The following is a 12445-nucleotide window of genomic DNA, read 5'->3' as shown; positions in this document are numbered from 1 at the left end:
CTTTTCATGTGCGACAGGGAAACACGTAACACAAGAGCAGCTCCTGCTCCCCATATACTTCACCGCTCGTTCCCTGGTGCCCCTGCTGAAGCTCAGGGACAAACAGGCACAAAACAGCCGCTTTGCAGTTTGAGAAGCATCAGGAGGTTTTGAAGAGCAAACTGATCTGAGGCTGCCTGCCGCCCCTGCCCGCCACCCCCCAGCCCTCCGCCTCGGGACGGCGGCTCGGCAGCTTTTCTGCTCCAGTCTCAGCAGCAGCAGCACGGTGAAGGCGGCTTTGATTTGACAGAGGTGGAGTAGAAAGAGATGGCAACATCAATCAAACGCCAGCCACCACTGAAGTTCAAATACTGAGCTGGAAAGAAGAGAGACTGCGTCCTTGAGCAGCATCAAGATGAAATTATTTCAATTCAAGAACAACTTTGAGCATTTTTTTAAAAAAAAAAAGAAGGCAGAAGGGAGGCCCCATGTCTTGGTCACATGTAGCTCTCGTGGTCCCTGATGTAACCACCCGACAGGACCGGTCCAGCCCGAGGTGACACAGGCACTGCCCACACCCCAAGCGCTCTCTGCCCTTGCCCCACACCTCCCTGCCCTCCTCTGGCTTCTCCAAGCAAAGCAGGGGACATCAGGGATGCCGCACGCCGCATTTTGGGGTCTGCCCTGTGTGCACGACACTGATAAATACGCAGGGTTGTGGGGTATCTGCAGGGAATGATTTTGGAACAAACCCCCGCTGCTGGCGGCACTCCAGGCAGCCCTGCACACTAACCCAGCCCCAGCCTCTCTGGGGACGGAGGTAGATCGGTCGGGATTTACTCACAACCAGCTCTGGCTAAGCCAAGCCTGCCTTCTCCTGGGGGTGCTGCTGCCTGCACAGCACAGGCACTGGTCTGCTGGGGGGTGTCTCCCAGCAGGACACAGGCTGGCCAGGAGCCCCTGTCCCCGCTGCCTGCCTCGGGGCTGCCCCAGCACATCGCCGAGGCCAGGTATCCCCTCAAGCACGGAGCGAGAGCCCCAGCCGCCGGCCGGAGAGCGCTCTCCCCATTAGCTGTTAGCAACAAGGTGATAGAAAAACTCTGCTGGGAGCAAGATAAAAATAACCCTTTCCAGAGGCCCGCAGCGCTGGCCCCCATCAGTCACGCTTGGCGTGGCCAGCCGGTCCTCCCCACGCAGGCAGAGTAGTTTTGGCTCTGTGCTCACATCCCCTGCTAGGCTACGCTGAATAAATAATCAGGGTCAAAAGGAAACCTGAAAGGGAAGAAGGGAAAGAGCAAGAGACGTTATCAGCGCTGCAGGGAAGGGTGTGCTGCTCACCAAGGGCGTGCGAGGAAGCAGGACACGAGCCCTGCCCTGGGCCAGGCCCCCGCACAGCACCGGCAGGCTCAGGGCAGGGCTCCCCACTCCAGCAAAGGCCTTTCCCACCTCCACCACCACCATCCGTGACAGCGTATTTCTCGTACTCCCCAACACCTCATGACCATTCCCCTCCACAGCTGCCGCTGAACCATCTTTGACACGACAGCTCCTCTCCGCTGCCGATCACTACCCCATCGCATCCCTTGGGTGGCCGGGCTGGAGTTCCGGGTGACCCATGGGCACGGGTGGGCTCTGGCAAGCCCCTGCGAGCTGCAGCAGCCCATTTCTCTGGTACAGGCAAGGCTCGAGGTCCATCAGCCCCCTTGAATCCCTCAAGGGGACTCCATGGAGAACCCTGTCTCCCCATGGCCTCTCCAGACCCCGTAGCATTGCTCCTGGTGATGGAAATGGGCTGATGTCCCTTCCCATGGACACTGTGACCACCAGAGACAGGTTCTCAGCCCCGCGGCAAGCTCCAGCCGAGCTGGCAGGTAGCCCAGCCCCCTTCCCGAGCCCGGGCTCTGCTTTCAAAGCAGCGATGCTCCATACCTACAAAGAGAACGAGGCAGGGGCCCTCATTCAGCTGCACGGCGTTGGAGTCTGTCAGCTCCAGCACGGGCTTGGGGTGCCAGGGGAACTCGCGGCATTCGACGTCGTTCAGCACCTCCACCCGCCCCTGCCGCGTGATCACGTCTCCCTTGGGGTCCAGGACGATGAGAGTCGGGATGCCTGCGATGGAAGAAAAACAGGGGGGGGATCAGCCAAAGCGCAAACCGCCCAGCGACAGGGCGTGGGGAGAAAGACCTTTTCCTACCGCCTCCGGCTCTGGCAGGAGCCCGGCGAGCACACTGCCTCTGCGCAGCTCGTGCATGGAGTGGGAATGGGGGTCCCTGGATCCTGTTTCCGTCCCAGCGGAGCGCTGTAATTCAGCAGCCAGAGCAGGAAGCTGGAAGACAGGCTCTGGCATTGCCTGCCTTTCCCTGCCCGAGGGCGGGCAGGGCTCGCTGCTGGCTGACGCTGATGCTCCTGGATGCAAACCCCGCCGTACCACGCAGGGACCCTCCTCACACGCTCCCTCTTGCAAAGTGGCGAGTTGGAGCAGCGCTGCCCCGCAGGCACCGTCACCCCAGGGCTGAGACGTGGCTGCCGCTGGAAGAGCCCAGTCCCCGCTTCACAGCAAACCTTTTTGCAGGGCGGCCGGCGGACAACGGCAGCCAGGAAGCAGGGCGTGTTCCTTCCCAGAAGGAACTCCATAGATTTTGCAGCCATGAACTTCTCCGTGAACCCCCACACCCCTCCTCGGTGTGCCCAGCCATTTCCAGAGCACAGGGATGCGTCTGACAAGCCATGAACGTTATTACCTGGTTTGGACGCTGTTTCACACCACCAGAGCCCAGCAAGGCAGCATCTAACACTGCCGGTGGAGGAAAGGCCCCCGGACCAGCACTAACGATGGTGATTTAGTGCTCAGGGCCATGGATGCCCCCAGGAATACCCAAAGGAGAGCGCACCCCTCTGCAAGGGGACACGGAACGGGATCATACACGCTAACGCCAGCAGACTTTGTCACCCGGCTAAACTGCACTCAAAGCTTGCAAACAAACCCGGCACCCACCTTGCTCGGCCGCTGCCCTTGCAAGAGGGAGGCGAACGTGCTGGCAGCAGGGATTTAGCCCAAGCCACCTATTCAAACCTGGCGGGGCCAGCAGTGAGGCGGGGTGGACACCAGCTGGCGACCGTCCCATCCGATAAGGCACCGCAGAGGCTTTCCGGCCGCACAACGGTCATGGGAGAGTCCACAAGAGCGTCCCGTGTTGGTGACTTCATCTGGAAAGCACACCGTTCCTCTCTGACCAGAGACAAAGGAACAGCCCACAAGGAAGGAAGAGGGGAGGGGTTGGGATCAGGCCCCAGGAGATGGGTCCAGTGACCAGTGTTAGCACCGCCTGGGCTTCAATCCGCTCGCTATCCAGCACCTCCTTCACCCAGCAACGTCCCCCAAACAGCAACCAGCAAACTGAGGCAACTCAAATCCCAAAGGTTCGTTTTAAAGCTCACGTGTTAGAAATACCCCACAGAGCCATCCAGCACGCTCGCCCCTGCCGCACTCCTGGCACCGCTCCCGTGTTTGTCCAACAGTGGGTTACTCACGAGCTCTCTGCATTCTAGGCATTTCTCTAGGAAATACACGGCCGTCTGTCTGTCTGTCCCACGCCTGCCTGCCGCATTCCCCTCATTCCACCCGCAGCACCGCTCGCATTCCTGCCCCTGCGCTGGGGCTGCACATGCCGGGCTGGTGCAAGAGCAGCGCAGGAACGTGCCATGGCTGCGCCTGCAAATCCTAAGACTATGCCAAAGAGGCCATTCTGTATCACAAAAAGGCTTATTCATTACCTGCTGGTATGCAAAATAGCTCTAGGGCAGGGTCGGGTTAAACACACTGGAAAGAATTGGGAAATCTCACCCTGGCCCTACCCTGCAAGGCACAAACTGCTACTGAAGCCAGGAGAAGCGCACAGTGATCAGCATCCCCCAGGATTTGGATCTTTACCCATTTATGATTCCCAACCCCGTCCCAAATCCCTGCTTTTCCGTCCTCTCCAGACCCGCATCATACTCGAGGGACAGGCTGGGAGCGCGGGTTCAGCTCGGTACCCCGTCCCCAGTCAGCCTGAACAACGCAGCACACCAAGGCAGAGATTTCAAACGAGCTCTGCTGACCTGGGAAAATTAAGGGCCCAGTTTAGACACAGATCGTTGTGATTGTGATCCCCCAGCTATCAGGGGCTCCATCCACTACTCAAAGCATTCTGACTTTACCCGATGTGCATATGCAGACACACACATCAAAGCACCCAGCCACTAAAACCTCCAACTGCAAATACAAAACTGACTCAGAAAAACAGAGTATTTAAGATAATTCATCCCGGGTTTAGCATGTTCAGAAACATAAGTAACACATCAGAAAACTTGGGGCTGGGTTTTCAGTCTATCAGGAGGTGCGTGACACGCGCTGGGTCAATCCCTGCACCTTTCACCCTCCATCAGAGGTTTCTCACCAGCCACCAAGCTCTGGTTTCCTTTCTGGACCTGCCTGGCTGAGGCTGCCGTGACCCATCGGCTCCCGGCCCCGAGCATCACTGCCTTGTCTCCTCCCTGCTCATCCCTGGCCGGGTCCCCGTGGTTAGCACACAGCCTCACCGTGGCATCCCATAGGATCAGGGTCTTCCCAGGTGAACCTTGTCCCTGCTCCCCTGGCAAACACATCCTCCTTGCACGGGACACAGACCAGCAGGACCAGGGGAACAGTCCGTAACCTTGCTCACACCCGCTCACCCCAATATTTCCCCTTGGGTCCCCCCCTCCCTGCTCACCCCAGCCACTATTTGTTATTTTAGTGCCTTTTGGGGGCTTTGGTAATTGCCATGAGTCATAACACCAGAATGTACTTATCAAGAAGAATCACAGATCAGACACTCTGCAATGAATATTGTATAAGCTCGGATGAGAATTAGCATAGACGGGCTCAGCTGGATTTTATGCATTAGAAAATGGATTTGGTTCCCACGGGGCTCACATTTTATGAAAACACAGGGGCCAAGTGATGTGTTACTGAACCTGGCAATACATTGACTTATTTATATATTAAAACTCATACCCGACACGGAAATCTCATCTGCATTAAGTCTGTTGGGTGAGTAATCAACATCAATGTGAAGCAAACGCTCAGAATACACCCACTGCGGGACGTGTGGTAGGTTTTATTGCTGTTTTTGCACCTTTTCAGGTGAAAGCTCCAGAAACCTGGTGTGATAAACCTCCCATAACAGTGACTTCCAGGCTGCCCCACCAGCCGGGCTGCGAGAGTGACCTGTGGGCGTCTGGGCTAAAGCAGGGGGGAAACAACAGATTTTGGAAGATCCTCCAAGGTCCTGCAAATCCCAAAGAGACGTCATGGAATCCACTGAGGATATTCAGGAACCCAAAAGCTCTCACAAGATACACAACAAGGAGTGATTTCCACCCAAACATAAAATTTATCACTCTTCCCCATCCCATGAGAAGGAGAGCTAATGTCAGGGGACTTCACCGAAGGCAGGACCGCGCAGACCGGAGCAGCACGCACAGCGGAGAATTATTTCTAAGCAGCCGTGACACGAGACATGACTCTCTCTCAAGACAGTGCTGCACCCAGGAGCAATTTAATATGGGTGGGTAGAGCACAGCCCACTGACTGCGCACGGGTTATGAATAGAGGCATTCAAGTAAACCCAAATAAAGGCCAATAACTCAACTTACATTTTATACTGGGTTTTTCAATGCTGGAGGGGCCAACACAGGACTAAAACAACACGAGATTTGACTCTCTCGCTGCTTTCCACCACTCAGGAACTCACGGCAGTCAGGGCAGACAAGCTCTTCTGTTGTTTCAGCTCCCGGCCTTACAAAAACCAGCGGAAAATCCACCCCACGTGCGTGCTGTGCTCACAACCTGAGGCACCACCAGGATGGGTACCTGGACGCTGAACGGGTCCACGCTCTCGCTGGTGCAGAGGTGCAGCTCCGAAAGGGGCTTCAAAGATGCTGGGGCCCCTCTGGGAGCAGCGCAAGCGTTCGCCTCCAGCCCTGCCCCTCCTCTCCCGGTGCCCCGGCACCCTCCTCGCAGCACCCTGCTCCACCCCAGACTGCGGTGGGGAAACACGAGCCCGGCCCAGCCTTGCTCCGGGGCAGGAGGGGAGATGGGACAGCGATGCCTCCCTCGCAAGGTGCAAATGAGCCTGCATCCACGTTTTGACGTGACTTTGTGGAATCGCAGTTCATCCTTGTGGAGAGGTTCCCACTTTACAGGAAAACCGTGACAGGTAAGCAGAAGGGTTTGCACTCAAACACACCCAAATCCCAGGGTCAGCGTCCCCGGGAGAGCAGCTGAAATGCTGGGGTAATATGGGAGCTTCCCTGGCAGAGGAAGGGGTCAGGGCGCAGGGGAACAGCAAATATTTACATTTTCAGGTCAGGACACAATGGAGAGAGACATTTAAGGAGCCAGCGGCTGGAGTTAGAGGGAAAGCTGTTGTCACTGTTTCCCTGGCTACAGCACGCCTGGTGCTCAAGTATCCACGGCTGGACACCTTATTTACAGCAAGTCCCAGTGAAACTGGCAGCAGTCCTGCAGTGCTCAGCCGAAACCAGCATGGGAGAGGTCTGTGAGCGGGCTGGGAAAAGACGGATGAATTTGGAAAGCTCTTGCCTCAGGGGAAGGTCCTTAAGCAGCAAACTGATGGCTATTTAAAGCAGGTAAATGGTTATTCTTGGTTTAAGGTCAGGGAACAGATTTGAGCGACAGCACCTGAGCTCACCCCAGAATGCGTATTCGGAGAGGACCCCAAGGAGGGATTATTTCTCCTGCCACCCTCCCCAGGCCCTTGGCCACCTTTGGCAATGCTCCTCCTCCCCTGCAGACTGCATTAGCCCTCTGCCAGCCTGTGCCCACCTCACCGATGCCGCATGTAAATGGGTAAGGAACAGACAGGCTACAGCAGGACCCTTTAACCACTGGGAGAAACTATGTGTACGTACAAGAGACCTCCATGCGAGCCATTCCCTGTGCATGTCTCCATGCTGCAGTTTGTCCCCTGCAGCAACAAGGTGCCAGTCCCCAGGAGGGCTGCTGTGAGCTTTTATTGTCTCCGGGACCCTTTGAAGCCACTCAGACAGACAGAACCTCTCCCTCGTCCCTCCGAGCAGCCGGGGCTGCTGGAATTCTGGCACTGGCACGTACAGTAAAGGCGAAGCCATGGTTTACATCAAACACACACTCTTCTGTAATTCATGTCACTAACACAAACCAGATGCCACCTTCCTCAGCCTCTGAAGAGAGCGATGGCCTGCCTTTGCGTTACACAGAACAGCAAGAAAATGAAATTTAAACCTTCAAGAAAAAGCAAAATAAATAAATCACTAATTAGACAAAAAACATCCAAGCCAAAAACAGTTTCCAAGTTTCCAGGAAGAATTAGGTTGTTTATGGAAGTCCTGTTTCAACTAACGTCCTGCCTGGCAGGTGGTAGGAATGTGAGTTTGTGGAGAGCAGAAACATGAGGCAGCTCTGCCTGGGGCACTGCGCTTTGCTGTTTTCTTGGTTTAGTTAAACAAGAGGAGACGTTACAGATACTCAACAAAAGGAGCAGAAAGGAGAGCTGTGCATCAGCCCTTCCTACCTTGTATGCCGTAGAGTCGGTTCAGGCGGGACCGCCGGGCCTCGTCGGCGTAGGGCACCGCTACCCAGGGCATCTCGCTGAAATACTGCTTGAAGGAGTCCTCCGACCTGCACGAGAGGAACAGGGCTTGGGGTCCAGGCTGCAGCTCCCCCACTCATTAAAAACCTGGCCTACAAAGCCCTTCATCCCTTCCACCAACGCCCACCAGTAAGGGCTGCTGGCAGACACAACCCAGGGAGAGCCAGACCAATCCTACATCCCCCATCCCTCAAGAAGGGGTCCACAGTGCATTTTTTTCCCCGACAAAATATTTCAAACTCTCTAGGGCATCTGAATGTCAACCCATGGCGACAGCAGCAGCTCAAGCATCTTTCAGACCTCAGACCCACAAGCCACAAAGCGCAATACAGAGCTGCTCTGCGGACAGAGCCTGCTCTCAGCCCACTGCTGCCCTTGCTAACCCTCCTCTTCACCACTGGGCAGGAGGCAAAGGACTCAGGCAGCCCTTCTAATACCAGAGCTGACCTGCTCTCCCCCAAATCAAATCGCCTCCGCAATGCTCATAGTGTCCCAGCTTGGGGACAGCCAGCTCTGCCTGCACAAGGTGTTAGCGCTTCCTTACCTGTCTGCACTAACGAAGAGTATCTCAAACTTCTGGCCTGCCTCCTTGATTTTCCGGTAGGACTCCACCAGGACCCTGGTGAGGCTTCGGCACGGCGGGCACTGCAAAACACAACACGTGCACAAGGACATCGCCTCCTCCACGGGGCCAGACCCACACCCAGCAGGTCCAGATGACCTAGTGACCATGAAAAGACAGATGTGACCTCGTCTTTGCTGGAGTGCCGGGCAGCAGCCATGAACGTGGCTGGGGCTTATGGGCCATAAGTTGCCAACAAAACCTCCTCCATTTTTAAAATCTGACCACTCTTGCCCTTCTGAAGGGCCAGCTGAGGATGCCAGGCCACCACAATGCTGCAGCTTCTTCCAGAACAGCTGGAGCATCTTCACTGCTTCAACACCAACCGGCCTGAGGTCTTTACCCTCCCACAGAACTCTGCAGCCAGAGCCACAGGGAGATCCCCAGAGCACCCCCAAGCTCACTCCAACTGCTCTTCAAAGCACCTACTACTCACCCAGTGTGCAGAGAAATAGACCCCAATGTGCGAGCCCTCCAGGGCGGTGCTGTCTAGCATCTGGCCATTGTTCCTTAGCAGAGGCCCAGCAACAACTTCACTGAAGGGTTTTGGACCCCATGGGAACTCCAGACCTGGAAGGGGGTCAGGATGAGGGTGGAAGAAAACACAGGACAGCAAGATGCACATGCAGCATTTACAGTTTCAAAAAGTTCCACCAAAAAAACCATCCCACCTTCTGCAAAGATATGGGGGACCTGGGGAAGCCAAGCTCTGCACCAGGACCAGGGCCACCTCTTCCTCACAGTTAGGCTGCACCCTCACCCGAGCCACAGCACCTTGGGCTTGACGAAGCTTGCTCTGGTTTTGTGCCTGATGAGGCACCTTCTCCTTATCAACAGTGTTTGTTTTAACGAGAGGGCAAGGTGGTACGTGCTCAGGAATGCAGTCAGACTATTTGCCTTATACTGATACTGACCTTATTTTTTTAATATATAGATATATTTATTTATAAAACAATACATAAATATATAAGTGGTTTATATATAGGGTTTTATATATATAAGCCTAGATATAAACTAAACTTAGACTAACCCTCTGTACCCCAAAGCAAGCGTGTGCGCACATACACAAACAAATGCTCTGAATCATCTGCTGCCAGCTCCCCGAGCAATCAGTCCACGTGTTCAGCCAGAGAGGAGGGAACATCACAGATGGCTCAGGCCACAGCATGTGCTCGCTGCACAGTTCCTGCCACCTCAATTAAAGACTCGGTCACCACACTCGGTATCTACTGCAGGAAGAAACGACGAGCCGGTGACGCACGTGCTTGGCCAGCCTAGCAGCTGGTCTGCAGAGTCTGTGAGTAAGGGCACACGTTTTGCTCATTTGGGTTTTTGCAAATTGGAAGAAGATGGGTTTAACATCAACCCCCAGCACAGTAAACCTCAGAGACGGGGAACGGTAGCATTTTCCTGTGCATTTGTAAATAATGGGGAATTCATTATCCTAACAGAGTGTCACGTCAGTGATAAAGTCCCACCCAGCGTTTGGAAGGGTTCTGCTCCCAAGGTATGCAAAATCTGGGCCATCAGTCTGTCTGTCCATGTGCCTCCATCAGGGAAAAATCCAAACTTAATGTTTCAGTTAGTCTAACTTCTTCCTCATTAGCACTTCAGACAAAAATCCTGGAGGGGAAATCTTTGTTCTTTTCAACAAACAAAACTAAAACACAAGATCTGGCAGGAATGATGCAGGAAACATTATGCTGAAAATAATACAGTGCCTCGATTAGTTAAGGCTGACAATAGTTGTTTGTTTCCTTTTTTTTTTTTCCCCTCCAAGGCAATTAGAAATGAACTGAACTGAAAAGGCAGCCAGGTGCCCATGTTTCTATGGCACACAGGACGCCAGGTCTTACCTTCTGGGTCATCTCGGATCACCAGAAGGCCGTTCCTGCAAACCACCTTCCCGGTGGCGGCATCGATAAATATCAGGGAAGGAATATTGGAGACTCTGTACTTGTTCCACAGCTTCAGCTGTAAAAAGAGATGGGGAGGGGAGAGAAGGGTAAACTTGGCAGCGTGAAGAGGAAGATTTTTGGGGCGTTAGCATCTTTCAGACCAGAGGTCAGAGCTAAGCACAGGAACAGAGCTGGTGCTTCAGCAACGCGTGCGAAGGCAAATGAGGGCACCTCCCCAGAGCTGCTGGGCCAGCCGGGGCGTCCAGCGCCCGCAGAGACCCCCACCATCAACACCATCCCTCGGGACCACGGGTGAGACCAGTGTTCATCCCACGCCTGTTGTGGGCTTGCCCGTGAGCACAGGTAAAGTGTCTCCTCCTGCTGCATTTGCCTCTTTGCAAGTAAAATGGGGATAATATTTACCACGCTTTGAGCTCTTTGTTTAGAAGACATGGTAAGCACAAATACTTTTAATGCCACTGCTCTGAAGCAATTTGTAATACTTCCCTGGCTGCTTCCTCCCCTCCCATTTCAACGTTCATTAAACAAACCAGCAAGCCCTGCCAAGACACAGCCACGCTCAGAACAAGGCCAACACACAGAAAACACAACTCTTCTGCCACTGGGGCTTCCCGAGTCTGTCCCCGGAGCTGATTAACAGGTTTGACACCAGCCTGGGGCTGCGTAGCCCAGCTCACCTACCCCGCACTGCCAGCTTCGCAGCGGTCCCCGCGGCTACGGACAAAAGCCACGATGGCCACAGTTTGGGCACCCTGGTCCAGACGTTGCTGTCTGCTGGTCGTCATGTTTTGCAGCGAGCTCGGCTCTACACAACCCCGGTAACCGCGTGCTCTGGGTGTCACACGGTCCTGGGTTGACATTTCTCAGCATACGCTTCTGGCACAGGGTAATTCGGAGCTCAACCCACGTACAGAAGCTCTCCGGGACGGGGAGGAACGCGACGACGACAGCTGCTGGCACGGCCCAGGTGCAGGTGTGGGCTGGCTGCGGCCGCAGCAGCCTGTCACCCTGCCCTGCACGGAGGAGCTGCTTCAATCACCACTGTACTTACAGTTCTCCAAACATTTCAACCTAAACAGCCCAGCAGTGAATTATCAAACTCTCAAACAAAAGCCAAACCGTAGCAAGAGCCAGAGGGGAAGGAAATGAATCACCACCTTCCCCTAAGCTCTGCTCCACAAAGCCCCTCAGGCTCCGGGTGTTTATAACTCTGACAAACCTGGGTTTGGAGAATAAAACCCAGCAACGGGAGAAAGGCAGGAGGGGACCGAGAATCCCACCCAGCGCCAGCGTGGGTTTGAGCTGGAGAAACCCTCACACAACACGCTGCTGCTTCCATCAGCATCTCACGTGGAAGCTGGACCCAGATGCTTTCCCACAGAAAGAGGCCCCAGCTCTGTGGATCCCTGGCTTCCCAACTGGGGCAATCCCATTTCCCGAGATGGGAATGATCGGGGGACCAGGCAAACGAGGGCAGCAAAGGGACGCAGCGTTCAGGCAGAGCAAACTGGCTCCCTCGGTCTGCTCACCAGAGATCGAGCTGAAGGAGAAAGTCACATCCACATTCAGGTTTTAGTGGCACTGTATTAAGTATTTCTTCCAACACCTTTTCACAAAAGATACACCTGAATGGGTGACACGAGCCAGCCTGCTTGACACAGGGTGTTAGCAAAACCCTCCTGGGTCTGCAGGAAAGTGTTAACACTGATCTAGGAGGACTTGATTAACCTCCATCTATGAGTACGCAGAGAAAGGCAACACTTTGTCCTCTGCCCACCAGCTTTCCATTTCCAACAGACATATTTATTGGGATGAGCAGACTCGTTCACAATGCCAATTCACAAACCAAACGGCCTTGAGCATGAAAAAGAAAAAAAAGGAATCATGCTAAATGCAAACCATCCCCCTCACAATGAGCACGTTCAAACCACAGAAGGTAAAATCCACTGCTGTGAAGTTTAAAGGGTGGGGAAAAGCTCTTTATAAGGATCACAGGCATTTAAGAGGGTGTTGCAAACAACGAGGAAATTACAACTAGCAATCGGATCGTTCTCTTTAAATAGCTGCTCACATTACACCTCATTTTCCAAGCCCTTTGCATAGGGGCAGCTCCCCTTGGGGCACTACGGCGGGTCCTGGCAGTTTGGCTTGGCTGGAAAGCAGCAGGGTCTGTGCTTCAGAGCCAAGAGGCTGCATTGACTCACCATGCTCAGAGGGATGGGGCTGGAATACCCCAGGTAAGGGGATAA

The 12445-nt window shown here is 54.4% G+C and overlaps 1 protein-coding gene across 1 annotated transcript in view; it reads right to left on the bottom strand.

Moving 5' to 3' along the window:
* NXN (nucleoredoxin) overlaps positions 1-12445 on the bottom strand; it is a 48312-nt gene that overhangs the window by 3708 nt on the left and 32159 nt on the right. The window contains exons 2-6 of the mRNA XM_068415870.1: positions 10134-10251; positions 8714-8847; positions 8200-8300; positions 7578-7684; positions 1909-2088 (exon numbers count right to left, since the gene is read on the bottom strand). Coding sequence (XP_068271971.1) covers positions 1909-2088; positions 7578-7684; positions 8200-8300; positions 8714-8847; positions 10134-10251 — 640 coding nt within the window. The remainder of the gene's footprint in view (positions 1-1908; positions 2089-7577; positions 7685-8199; positions 8301-8713; positions 8848-10133; positions 10252-12445) is intronic.

The sequence above is a fragment of the Nyctibius grandis genome, chromosome 18, assembly GCF_013368605.1.
Source record: "Nyctibius grandis isolate bNycGra1 chromosome 18, bNycGra1.pri, whole genome shotgun sequence".
Lineage (NCBI taxonomy): Eukaryota > Metazoa > Chordata > Aves > Nyctibiiformes > Nyctibiidae > Nyctibius > Nyctibius grandis.
The sequence above is the reverse complement of the archived record's forward strand: the minus strand, read 5'-3'. Positions and strand labels throughout refer to the sequence as shown.